This window comes from Centruroides sculpturatus, unplaced genomic scaffold, assembly GCF_000671375.1.
Source record: "Centruroides sculpturatus isolate CEXI.00-Female unplaced genomic scaffold, Cexi_2.0 scaffold246, whole genome shotgun sequence".
Taxonomy (NCBI): Eukaryota; Metazoa; Arthropoda; class Arachnida; order Scorpiones; family Buthidae; genus Centruroides; species Centruroides sculpturatus.
In genome coordinates, this window is record NW_019384771.1 from 361,234 (window position 1) to 374,910 (window position 13,677).

The 13,677-nt window shown below is 28.5% G+C and overlaps 2 protein-coding genes across 2 annotated transcripts; one reads left to right on the forward strand and one right to left on the reverse strand.

Moving 5' to 3' along the window:
• Window positions 1–298: 298 nt before the first annotated feature.
• Window positions 299–8,874, reverse strand: LOC111629008 (death domain-containing protein CRADD-like). Its single transcript, XM_023372872.1, has 4 exons — window positions 8,831–8,874; window positions 4,039–4,369; window positions 1,215–1,466; window positions 299–306 (listed from the first exon to the last, which is right to left on the reverse strand). Exons 2-4 carry the CDS (start codon window positions 4,349–4,351, stop codon window positions 299–301), a joined length of 573 nt encoding a protein of 190 aa, XP_023228640.1. The 5' UTR covers window positions 4,352–4,369; window positions 8,831–8,874.
• A 1,760-nt stretch (window positions 8,875–10,634) lies between these two features.
• Window positions 10,635–13,486, forward strand: LOC111628984 (protein boule-like). Its single transcript, XM_023372843.1, has 10 exons — window positions 10,635–10,842; window positions 10,926–11,039; window positions 11,116–11,207; window positions 11,276–11,330; window positions 11,630–11,686; window positions 11,761–11,776; window positions 11,847–11,953; window positions 12,020–12,070; window positions 12,675–12,794; window positions 12,875–13,486. Exons 1-10 carry the CDS (start codon window positions 10,840–10,842, stop codon window positions 13,139–13,141), a joined length of 882 nt encoding a protein of 293 aa, XP_023228611.1. The 5' UTR covers window positions 10,635–10,839; the 3' UTR covers window positions 13,142–13,486.
• The last annotated feature ends 191 nt before the right edge of the window (window positions 13,487–13,677 follow it).

Sequence of the window (13,677 nt, forward strand, 5' to 3'; positions counted from 1 at the left end):
AGTATATTAGAAAATTAATTATGTGATTGTTATTCTTCTAACTTAATTAGTATATCAAACATTGCATCGAAAATTTAATTACTTTATATAACTCGAACATCATATACTAATATTTGAATTACTAAAACCATTTTATCTTATTATTAAAACACTATCATTATAACAATGTTATTTTAAATATATTTTCAAAGCAACCTTTCCTTAATACATTTTTATGAATTTATAGTTATAAGGCTATAAATTAAAAAGGAATAACTATACAGTATTTAACTTTAATGCAAACTTTATTAGTTTAGATTCAAATATCTAGCAATTTATAAAATTTTTTATTAAAATTATAATAAAAAAAAATTGACACAGAACTATAGAGTACCTGCTGAAAGTTTAATACAATTAGGCCTATAAAAATAATAATAAATAACATCAAGTAACGCTTTAACTTTGCTGCCAAGTAATAATTTGAATATTGAATCAAAAGTTTTCAAAATGCCACATGGAAGAGAGTTTACTTTGAAAGAAATTGCATGAATATGGAAATTAAAAGCAGTATACTGTCGTATCAAGGAAATTATTGTTTTTAATGAATAGATCTATTCCTGGAATTTATAAAATATTGGGAAAATCATCACCAATACCTTCTAAATATCGATCATTCCAAAATCCATTCCAGAATACGTATTTTTTTTTTTTTTTTTTTTTTTTTTTTTTTTTTTTTTTTTTTTTTTTTTTTTTTTTTTTTTTTTTTTTTTNAATTTGGTTTTTATACAGCATTCCTGGAAAGCATTTTATTGTGACATTCATTTCTGTTGATCCCCTCCAATTTAAAGCAAAATTTGATGATATTTTCTGTTCTTCTAATCATTTCCTGATAAATTTTGAAAGGTTTTGCTACTTTAATTATTTTTCTATGAAAATACATACTATTAAATATGTGCAAATGAGATAATTCTAAAATTATTATTATATGAATACACAAAACTGATCTTTTGTAAATCAAAAAAGTTCTATCATTGATACTTTTTCATTCTACATGCTCATTTCTGTAACTTTTTGAACACACACAGACAGATAGAGAAATATGTAGGCCTATAGGTAAATGAAAAATGTGTAAATTTTTATTAAATATATTGATAATTCTAGTCTTAAACTAAAAATTAAACAGAAATTATGAATTAAAATTACTATCCAAATTATAATTTAAAAGATATATATACCTGCTGCATCATTAAATTTTTCTTGCCTTAAAGCATCAATTAAATTACCAACAGTGGCTTTATGTCCTTCTTGAGCATGCCACTTTTCCATCAGATTTAAAAAACATTCTTTTAGATCCCATAAATAAATGTTGGCTTGAATCTGAATAGTGCTACAACAAGAAGACATACCAAGACGATGTGCAAGTGTTCTCCAATTTCGAACAAGATGATTATTTTCTCTTAGTACATCAACCATTTCATTATTAATCTCTAAAAATACAATAAATACATTTAAACTTTCTGCAACTTGTATTTTTATCATTAAAATTAAATTGTACATATAACAAATTCATAGTTATTCATGTCATACAATAAATTTTTTTTAAAAATTTGTTTTTCAATCCAGAAATAGTCCCCAAAATAAATTTTAAGTTATAAATGTAGGAATAGTAATAGAAAGGACAATAATATCCTAACATTTGTAACCATCTTCAAATCATGGATAGGACAATAATGTTCTAGTGTCCATAACCATCTTCAGTCCTCCTCACACCTTCACCAACTGTCATCGCCCCTTACTTGTTTCCCTCTCCTGTTCTCCCTCGTCTACTCTGCAACCCTTAGTTTATTTTCTTAACAGTTTAGGAATTTGACTTATCTAACCCCCACATAAACAACAAAATAAAATTTTTAAAAATATTTAATTTTATTGAATGCAATAGTGTCCATAATAGATGATGCATATGTATTAATTCAAATAAATTATTGTCTTTTACAAAATGCATTAATTGGAAGCTTATCCGTCCCATAACAGTACAGACAATAATTTATTTAAAAAACAAAAAACTTTGAATAAAATAAAAGTTCTGAATTTTTCTTACTAACTAACACTGGTATATTTTTCCCAAAAAATAGATCATCCTATTAGAAATGGAATTAAAATTTTTGGGATTGACTAATTTCATAAAATAATTTTGAAAGTCATTTAATCAAATTTTTAAATTGAAATCAATTAAAAATTTTTGGAAAATTTACTACAGTATTTGCATACAGAACAATAACACAGTGTCACTAAAGAACTGAAAATTATATAAAATTAGAGAGAGGGGGGAAAAAATCAATATATCCAGAGAGTATGAAATTATTCTTTGGTTTTTTAAAAGTTTATTATTGAAAAAATGCTTTAAACTCTTGAATAAAATTATGTTTTAATATAAATTTATTCGCAAAGACAAAATAATAAATATCTTTTCTAAATATTTCTTGTATATTATCATTGTTAATTATGTTTGATAGTGTTTTGTAACTTGTAAACATAAAATTGGAATTTGTTTATTCAGTAGCATATTGTGTATATAAATTTCAAAATGATTAATTTCTGAAAAATTTATTGTATATGGTTAAACAAATGATAAATAAAACTCCAATTTCATAAATTATATATATACTAACTTAATTTAAATATCACTTTCTCAACATTTTTGGGCAATCAAGACCATACAGGATAAACAAGACTCTTATATCTTCTGATATTCTTTCATAAGCTCCAATAAATTAGTTTTGATGCATATATTTTCAATTTTATCAGATACGTAAGACAACCATAATAAATTTCAGCAAAAACATTTACTGGAATTTATTAGTTGTCTTGGTGTCTGCTAGATATATTTTCCAATTTTTAATAATTCAATTTTTAATTATCAATCTTAAACTATCTATCAGGATCATTTAAAATTGTTATTATCTGTTTTCATCAAGGTCAAAGGTAACTTTTATCTTAATTTTAAATAACTAGAATAAATCTAGAATACTGATATCTAATCTATTCTGTAGCATGTTATTCCAGATCTAGTATGAATGTAAAGACATTGGAATAACAATCCTTTTGTTCTTCATATTGTATTTGTTCATGTGAAAGTGAAAAAATCTAACATTAAATACTCAATGAAATAAAAAAATCTGTTAAAAATGTGGGTATATTTTTCTTTATTACTAACGTATTGAATTAATATCATCCGTGAAAAATCTATTATGTATTGTTAATCTACTTGTTTAAATTTTCATATTAATATGACTAATAGAAAAAACCTGCAGTGGTACATCAGGTGTAAATTTCTTTGTGAAAACTGCATATGGAAGTTACACATATATAATATTATCAGCAAGGTTAAAGGAACACAAAGATAACATTTGAATAGAAACATATAACAAAATTAATATTCCTTGCAATATTAAAAATACCACAGAATGAAACCAAGTGGTATAAATATAATTTTTAATTTTCATATAAATTTTCTAGTTTTATAAAATTTACTGAAAAAAGGATTTCTATGGCTATTTAAATAGAAGAGCCATTCTTACCAGCATCATGAAATTTTATTTGAATGCTTAATATATTGTATATTTATTAATTATTCACATTTTACAGTTTCTATAATTTATTTTATTTACAGAAAAATAGTGAAAATATATTAGATAGATTTTTATACAATAAAATTTTAAATATTCTATATTAATTTTTGCTTACTGTTTTTTTTTTTACTATTTATGTAAAAATCTATTTGATTCTAGATTTAAATTTCTATTTTGTTCTGGTGACTAAATCTGAAGATAGCTTACAAAAAAGAATACCAAATTTCATTTCTCAATTAAAAATTGCTAGTAAATTAAAAAATGGCTTTCTTTGGTAAAGAATCCAATTACTTTGATATTTACCATATAACATGAATAACGTGACAATAAAGAAAGTTATCATCATGATCTTTTTCCATTTTTTTTACATTAAAATCAGCATTATTAATTTCACAATTGAACATTAATTAAATAATTATAAGTGTCTTACCCTGAATTCTCTTATCAATCCTAATATCATTGTTAACTTCTTCTTCGATGTTTAAGGAAATAAGCTCTTTATATAACCAATCGTAATTTTCAGCTAAACCTTCACAAAAACAAGAAAAGGCTTGAGGACCTCTGCGTGGAAGTATGTTAAGCAACATATTTATCTTTCCTCTTTCCGTTTTTTCATTTTTAATTAAATCTTCATCATCATCTGTTAATACTTCTGACAAATATGGTAAAATATAACCAACTCTAACATCCTTCATTAGTTTTGAATGAAGCTTTTTAAGGCGAAGCTGATCATGCGAATCCATGCTATGTTAAAAAAAATTCTACAAAGAAAGAATGCCATTATATACTTTAAATTTTAAAAAATAATCAAAAAATATTAAACTAAAAATATTTTGTAGAAAATATTAAAAATTCAATTTAATAATATCAATAAAACAGTTTATTAATTAATTTATTGTAAAAATTTATTCATTTTAACTTATTGATTTTTAATTTAATAATCAACAAACCAGAAAAAAACAGTATTCAAATATTCAAGTTTTAAAAAGTATTATTAATTTAAAAATAAGATAAAATAAAATAAATAAACAAGAGATCTTGAAAATAATACCCAAAAGTAATACCAATATCTAAATTAATGACAAACGTAGAAAGATTATAGTGAACACCACACACATTAGTAAATAGAGAATTTAACTTGAAGTAAAGGGGAAAGCATTATAAATCAGTGCTATTGAAATGGTAATCTGCAATTTATTATTGGTCCAGAACTAGGATTGCCAGATTTAAAAATAAATAACAGGATATGTATATTATTTATACATGGAGATTAAATTTAGCTAAATTTATTTTAAACAACATGGAACATATCTGAAACATTGTTAATCCCTAATTTTTAATATTTTGACAAAAAAAGAATTGAAATTATAAAGTTATTCATGACCATGCCAAATCTTCAACTGGATTACACATGCAACAGTTTGGCATATTAATATTTGAGTGAACTCTTAACATCCTTTAAGAGGACTTTTTTCCAATGCATAATTATAAAATTCAGAACATGATTTATTTTCATTTACTAGAACTTGCAGTATGCTTTTCATTTTACTAAAGTCTAGATGATTTTGATCTTTGGACCACTGAACAGTCGTAATAGAAAATATTTGTTCCACATGTGCATTGTGTGCAGTGATACTGGAAAGATTAACAACAATTCTGAATACTGACACTTAAATTCACAATTCTGAAAATATGTTTGCCACTTCTGCTAGCTAGACATTGCTCTTCATTTTTCATTGTCTTTTTCTGCACATTTTCCACAAATTCACAAAGATTCACATATTGGTTGAAAAAATCAGTGTCATTAATTTCCAAGTTTTTTCAATCAAAACAGTGCATGTTTCTTCCACCTCTTGCCAAATCAGTGTTTTGAGAAGTATCCATGTAAACAGTTCTTATTTCATAATCTTATATTCATTTAGTAAGAAGCTAAAATTAGTAATATTTGCTGGATATATTTATTCACTTTTATAGCACTTAAAAGTCAGGTTTTTTGGATGAATAAACCAAAATGTTATGTCCTTCAAATCTGACAGTCACTCAAGTTTTATTCTCAGATATTTTATTTAAATGCATTTTGGATCAGAGTTCTTGCCAAGAAAAAAAAAACAATTGAGGACTTGTTTTTTTTTCTTGTTTCTTTTTGCTTCAACCAAGAACTGCTAACTTTTCTCAGGAGAAATGGCTTCTGACTTTAAAACATTCTCCAAGCTGATAAGTTCACTTCATAGCATTCATTGATAATCATCTTTGTTTCTTTAAATGTGGACAAAACTTCAATAATGCTTTTGTCATTCCCTTCAATTTCCAGTATCTTTACACTCAATACATGAGAAAAGGTATGTACAAAATAAAAACAGGCTTCACTTAGAGGTGAAGAAAAAAATTATTAAAATTACAGGAGCATTTTTCTTGCAAGAAGAAGTGGGATTTCAAAGCATCAAACAACTTCAGTACTCAATCAAAAGCAGGAGGTATTCTAACACGTCTTAGAATGAGAAAGAACTGTTTGATATTGAATTCCCACAAATTCAGAAAACTCCTTCAGTAGTTCATTCCATACAGTACTTATAAAAAAATGAGAAAATATTTTCATTGTTATAACTTCAACATTTACAGTAGTATACAAAGTGTTTTGCAAGAGATGAGCAGGGCAGCCAATCCCTCCAATCATCATTTAAAGTTCTTTTCAATTCAAAATAAACATTGTTGGTTCCATGGCACTCTCAACCACAAAAATTTGTATTGCAATTATCTCTGCAGAATGCAATGCACTTTTTACCATCCAAATGACAAACTTGAATTGTGTTTGTGCAAAGTTCAACAATGGAAACCGATGTTTACTTTTGATTGAACCTACTGGCAGCAATTTTATTTATTCCATTCTTATGTGTGAAATATTAAGCGACAATAAAAAATACCTTATTGTTGCCATGATTGTAAGCATCAATCAATGGAAATATAAATAATGAAGGAAAGCTTTATTCTATCATTAATAGCATCTTTCAAAGAATTGGAAGCAATGACATTTTTAATCAATGCTTTAGATTTAGTTCTAGCATTACCAAAGTTTGTTTCTGGGTTTCAATATGCTGAAAAATGTCTGCCTTCTCACTCTGGATGATGCTAAATGTACAGTATAGCAGCACAGTTTACATGAGACTTCATGTTTATTGTCACTTCTTGCAATAAAATCCCTGTTTAGAATAGTAACTTTTATAATAATGTTTTCTTTTTTGCATGACAAAGTAAAAGAAAACTTTAGAGCACTTGAGTCCCAAATCTTTTTCCCCTCTGATTGATCTGATCCTGTTGATCAAGCAAAAGCAACAAACGATAGCTATTGGCAGTTTATGAACTTATAAGTGAATTTTTGAATTTAAATGTGCCAATTGTAATGACATAAATACAAAATACACTGTTGCCACTATAGACTATTCACTATGCTAATATTTAAAGCAATGTTATATTTCCCAGTTCTACTCCAATGATTTATATGAGGATTGAAGAGTACCAATTTGATTAAAGTGTTATTTATTTCTTGTTTCATATAAAATGATTTTGAAATTTTAGTTTGTCATTTCTTTTGCCAAATACAGAACAAGAGGGCATCCCAACAAATTTTGCCAGGACATTGGGAAATTTCTTAAAAAGGAGACAATGTCCGACAACCCTATTCACAATGACATTTCACTTAAAATTTCGTAATTTTATGTATTATGTTAATGAAACTATTTTAAAAACATTATTTTATTACTCTTGTTATTATTAATTAAACACTTATGTTTAGCAAATTGGCAATCAAACTTGATCCAGGAAATTACTTGAAAATGTCCCACAAACTCATTGTTCATAATGATTTTGCTATTTATCAAATTACCTATTAATTCAGTCTGAAGCTTAAAATAAGAAAAATGCATTTGAACTTTGTTCCCTCAGTTTTATAATTATTTTTATTTAATTTCACAAAAATACTGATCCACAAGGAATTGAAATGAGAAAAAACTGGCCCACAAACACAAAATTTGAGAAGCACTACAATAGATAAGGGGCAATCCATAAGTGATGTCCATGCCGAGAGAAGGTTACAAGTCAGACAAGGGGAGGGGAGGGATTGAACTTCAATGGACATCCATTTTATTTCATTTTAAATTAAATTTTATACAGTTTATATGTGGTTTATACATTTTATTATTCACAAAGTAGTGAAGATTTGGGGCGGGTCGAGTTTTGTTGGATGTCCGACAATGGGAGGGGTTACGGAAACTCGGACAAACCGGAACAACGGGGAGAGAAATGAAAATTTTGAGAAAAACGTGGACGTAATTTATGGACAGCCTCTAACTGTCAATATTTTCACTTTATCAAACAAAAGAAGAAAATAAAATGGATAATATATAAATTTATAAAACATAGTGAAAATAAAAAGAAGGGGAAAGAAGTGACATGAAAAAAATGGTTAAAAATATATAAAAATTATAGAAATGATTGATATTACCTAATAAAAAAAAAACATATCTGACACTATTGAATGAAAAAAAAAGCGATGACAATACAAAAAACTAATAGATGATAAAGATACTGAAAATTCTACATGTCAAAAATCATTGTAAACAAAAACAAAAGTTTGGTTTCACCATAAAAACATAACACACAAATGAAAAAACATTAAATTTATCAATGTTTCAAATATATGAATCTATACACATTCTGTTGACTTGTGTTTTGTTTTGTGTTTACAAAACAATGGGTTGAACAATGTTCTTCACATTTATCAAGAAAAATTACAAACAAGATTTAATAAACCAATAAAAGAAAAAATAAATGTTGAAAAATTTACTAAAAATCATTGATTTGTTAGTTGTTATCTCACAATAAATATTAAAATTAAATTTAATGTTTATATATTTAATTAATTTTAATAACTGATATTATACATTTTGATCAAAATTTCCTAAATGCATTTAATTATACATAATTTATTTTTAAAAAATTTGTAATTTTGTTAGGGCAAATATCAGTATGAAATTAATTATCAATAAACAAAGGCAAAACTACACAAATTTAACGTCTTTATACAAAAGGATTGCATTTAATTTATATAATGACATTCAGTAAAATCAATCGACCGTTACACGAGACGTTAAATGGTTCAGATGAATATAATTAACGTCACAATTAACGACAATTAAGACAATTCAACGAGAACAAAAGAAACACACCTTTGACTTGTTATCAAAATAGACGCCAAAAACGATGACCCCTGCTGGAAAATTTGAAAATATTTTTAAAAAAATATTAAAGTTTCTTTAAAANTATATATATAAACGTAGATTATCTATACTTTTGGGACACACCGTACAACCTTTGATTGAATAATTTTATCATTATATGAGTTGGCTTCAATTGGACACATACAAATAATTTATCAATTTATCCAAACAATCAGCAATAAAATAGGTGACTTTGAATAATAAAAATGAAAAATAAAAGATACATATATATATTGATAGCAGTTTGATTAAAAGAAGACTCTCTCGATCTTTCAATTTCATGTCATTCGCGAACCTAGGCAAATCGAGTAAACTGGAAACTTGTGAATGCGTACATATCGAATAACAACAGTTTTGCCAATGTGTGCCACAAACTTTAACTTCACTAACGCTTTACTCTTCACATAATTAATCGCTATTGTATTTTCTTGTCGAGAATTTGAGGTAATTCTACGACTGGATGACCGAGCAGTCAAGGTGGCAGCCTGCCGCTCTGGGATACCGGAATCGAATCCGGACGGGTCAAAAAGGAATTTTTCGGGGGGCGGTCCGTCCGGATGTATTGGGCCCCGTGCCTTACCACTCGGCCACCCATTGTGGCCTGGACATAATGGGCTTGCTAAAAGATGCCCTCTTAGTACCCACAGGGCGGAAAGAGTTTAACTCTCCCGGATTCGCCAGAAGATTCCTGAAATTTAGACAAAGCTTTTTAAGTTTTTCGATTCCCAAATTGAGACCTATTCCTCTAGTATTTACTCGATAAGACTATCGACTTTAGGGGTGTATATTAAAACAGATTCAAAAATGAGCGACATCATTTTGAAAACTTTTTACTCCTAGAATAGAAAACTTTCGGAATCAACTCTTCGGGGGTTGGCAAGCTTATACAAATTATATCAGGAATAAAAGTAAATATAATACTTCTAAAAATGGGTGTAGTAAATGAAAATGTTTGTGTAAACATTGTTAATTAATATTAATAAATTATCATAAGATATATCGATATGAACGTTTCGCAGTTTGACAGATTAAATGTTAAGGTAGCAGCTTCGGTTGAACTTACAGTGGGTGCACCCGACGATGATCCATGATAGGCTGGAGTAGTGATATCAGAGGAGATTCTCAAAGTAGTCACCTTCGGCATCTATACATTTACGAGTACGACGTAATAAACTATGTGTTCTTCCTCGAAGTACAGTACGTCCTTATCTTTTTTGATAACTGCAGCAACATTTCTTATCCGGATAATAAGTTAATCACGGAATACCATCTCTTGGTACACTACATTCTTCATCCAGCCCCATCCATCATACACAATAGTCTAGACTCTAGAGGAGTTAGCAGAGAGCTAAATGGCCACTGAATCGGGCTAAAGGATCAGCACCGGAATAGGTTTTCTCAGAAACAGTTTATTTCCCATTTAACCGAAAAGAAAATATATAATTAATAAACGTCCGAAATAATTTTCATCCAACAATAATAAATATTAAAATTTATTTTTAAAAATACTAAAAAATCGCGTGTTTGGTATATAAACATCCCGTTTTCATTAGACAAATATTATTTAGTTTTTTTATATATTTATCTCCTCACTTAATTAAAATAAGAAGTGTGTAATACAATTAAACAGCGAAGACATATTTAAATTTTTCAGAAGAAACTACTTTTCCGGGGGGATTCCGTTTATCAGTTATTTATATATTTTTTTTTAACCACAAAAAATCAAAAATATATCCCAAAGAATATCGAAAAAATTAATAAACCAACTAAAAATGTTTTTGTAAAATATTATTTGCGGGTAAGCATTAAAGAATTGTTTATTTTTTCCAATTATTTTTTGTAAATTCCCGCACACCGAACTGGGCATATTTAAATCGTTGTGAGGGGTGTAGGTAGTGGTGACACTGGTAGCGTATTGTAATTTTCGAGTTTGTTTATTTTCTGTAACTGCTGCTAAAATGGTAAATTAAACTTTAATTTCTTATTTTTTAAAGATACGATGAAAAATATCTATATAAGTACGTACTTTATATTTCTCTTCTAGTCTACTAACGGTTATTTCGAAGTGTCTTCTCGCTGTCCAGATGTCCCCAGTGTACAGACATCCACAGATACATTAGTTCCCAATAGAATATTTGTAGGAGGAATATCTGCTCACGTAAACTATTTGTTTTATTATTATTATAAGTATAAATTTAATATTTCGGATCAAGAGTTATTCTTTTGTTGTATAGACAACGGAAGCCGAGTTACACACTTTGTTTTCCAAGTACGGAAGTGTGAAAGCGGCGAAGATTATCACGGATAAGACTGGCCTGTCGAAAGGGTAAGTTCAGTTTTTTGATTATTGTTTTACAAATAACGTAATTTATATTTCTTTTTAAACTTTTTCAGATATGGCTTTGTTACATTCGATACTGAAGAGGAAGCTAAAAAGCTTCAAAAAGAGGTAATAATAGTAAATAATTAAAGACCTTGAGGCAAGAACTTTCTAACTGACTTGGAAGTAGTAGTATCTGGAAAAACTTATCCTGTAGTTCGATCTGTTTTAAAATAGAGGAAAATTCTGAAGGTGATTTTTAAGAATACAGGCTGTAAAGTCTATGAGAAGTGATGTCTGGATGTTTATATCTGTCCTATGATTTGTAGAAATTAGATAACGTTAAACGAAGACTGAGCTGATGATCTTGCCACAAGGTCTTCAGTTATAAATTAATATAGCATTTATTGTTATGATTATTTTTTTAGGGCAGTGTTATTTTATCAGGTAAACGTCTAAATATAGCACCGGCCATAATAAAAAGAGTAAGTAGTATTAGTTCTTTTTAATGACACTCGTAACAAATCTTAAATACCTTTTCCCCTCCTTTTTTTAATAGCGATCTCAGCATACAGGTTAGTATATCGTAGGAAAAAATTCTTTTTTATTTTTGAATGTATCTACAGTTATATGTAATACTTTTAGAAACTTCTCAAGATTCACAAACATGTAATATACCTTATCATGGCAACGTGTCTTCAACTTACGGTGTTCTGTATGCGCCTTCGTATGGCTTGTATTTCCAACCACAGGTAAAAATCTTAATTTATTCCTAGAATGTTCATATTTATTCTTTAAGAGCACGCTATCCATTTCAGCCAGCGTATTCTATGTTGATACCTCATCCTCAATATGTCTACCAACCTCAAGTAAGTGTAATCCTAACTTTTTATTATTCTTAAATCATCAAAAGGTTTGTTCTGGTTTTTGACTCGTAAAATTTTTAACACAACACTATGAATGGATCCTGTTATGGCCGGACCACTTCTTTTGCTATCAACGTTACAAATACAATTCTAATTTCAAATCGTCCACTTGCTTGTAACTCTTACCCAACAAATAACTTTCCCATTCACTCTATGGAAATCTATCTTTAAAGTGTCCATTTTCCTCCTCCCCGACGACATAAGTTTTTAATTTCTGAATCTCCCGGGTAGAGAAGTAAAATAATTTCACATTCAATATTTGCCTAGATTTTATAAAGAAATTAGATCATGGTCCTAATGTTGGCTACCTCCCCGTCTTTGGGTCAATGTCCTTCCCCCCTTTTTTTCTATTGTTCTGCATCAGCGATTTTTTCTAACCGAATCTGGTGGTTATTATTACTACTGAGATGAGTTAAAACAAGTTGAAGATTTTAACTGTTTTATGTATAGAGTTGTGTTCATCAACTGTGACAATTTGCCGTAAATCTTGTAAAGACTTAGCAAATGCTTAGAGACAGCCGTGTAATCGTGTAATCTTTCTTTTTAGAATGTTTCTTCGTACATTTATGGCCCGACATCTGCTCCGACGGATCCATATATCCACGGTGCAACATTTCGCCAAGGACAACAAGAACAACCATTAGATATTTCTTCAGATATTCAAGACGTGAGTATGACAATGGTCGGGTTTTGTTTTTCTTCTTTTTTCCTCTTATCTTAAATTTTAAACTTTTTTTTTTTATTCAGGATATTTCGAAGTGCTTATCGAATAGGTGTTCTCCGTTACACAGACCTTCCAGTGCTGCGCCATACATTTACTGCGATCATCCGATAAAAGCCACGCAAGTCGCAAAATTCGCAATGGCAGCATATCCGCCGTACACTCTACAAATGACTCAAGATCGCCTTCACCAAGAATGTGACATACCCGAAACTATGTTACAGTCGTGTCCTTTGACACCTCCATCAACACCCGTAGCTTCTATGGGCAAACACTACAAGACAAATAGTTGATTGTACACTTTTTTTGTTTCTTTGGACTAATTTCCTAATAATTGAATTTAATTTATGAAGAGGAATACGGAGGTGTTTTTATTCTGCGCGAAACTTTTTCTTATTTAGGTTTTAGAAAAGCAGAATTGGCAAGAATAAAAAAAAAATTACCTCCCAATATCGTTTATTTTTTTCCCCCCCTAACAACTTGAATTTTTTAACGTTATTTCTAACACCCGAATAAAGCTTTTAAACAATGTGCCAACCGTATTTTACCAATATTATTTGTGTTTTCAATATATTGTGGATGTATACTATTTATACTCTGTACTTGTTGCCAATAAAAAAAAAAATTAGGTTTAACAATTTGAGTGACGTTTTCAAATTTTTCAAAATTTGTCCAATCATCTCTTCCGTAAATTAATTAACGAGAACGAATTTATCAAATAAGAGATATGAAAACACCGGTTAGATAAAAATAATCACGTGACGTGCGCACGTGATTATTAATAGCCCGTAAGATTTGTGAATGTGTAAAAAAGTTTTTTGCCTTTCGG

What these genes read in the sequence shown, in the direction of transcription:
- LOC111628984 (XM_023372843.1), top strand. An exon ending in TAGGAGGAATATCTGCTCAC is followed by an intron (nt 11,040 to 11,115) that starts GTAAACTATTTG and finishes TTTGTTGTATAG; the next exon opens with ACAACGGAAGCCGAGTTACA. An exon ending in AAGACTGGCCTGTCGAAAGG is followed by an intron (nt 11,208 to 11,275) that starts GTAAGTTCAGTT and finishes AAACTTTTTCAG; the next exon opens with ATATGGCTTTGTTACATTCG.
- LOC111629008 (XM_023372872.1), bottom strand. Translation starts at nt 4,351, where the DNA reads ATGGATTCGCATGATCAGCTTCGCCTTAAAAAGCTTCATTCAAAACTA. An exon ending in GATTGATAAGAGAATTCAGG is followed by an intron (nt 1,467 to 4,038) that starts GTAAGACACTTA and finishes TTGTATTTTTAG; the next exon opens with AGATTAATAATGAAATGGTT.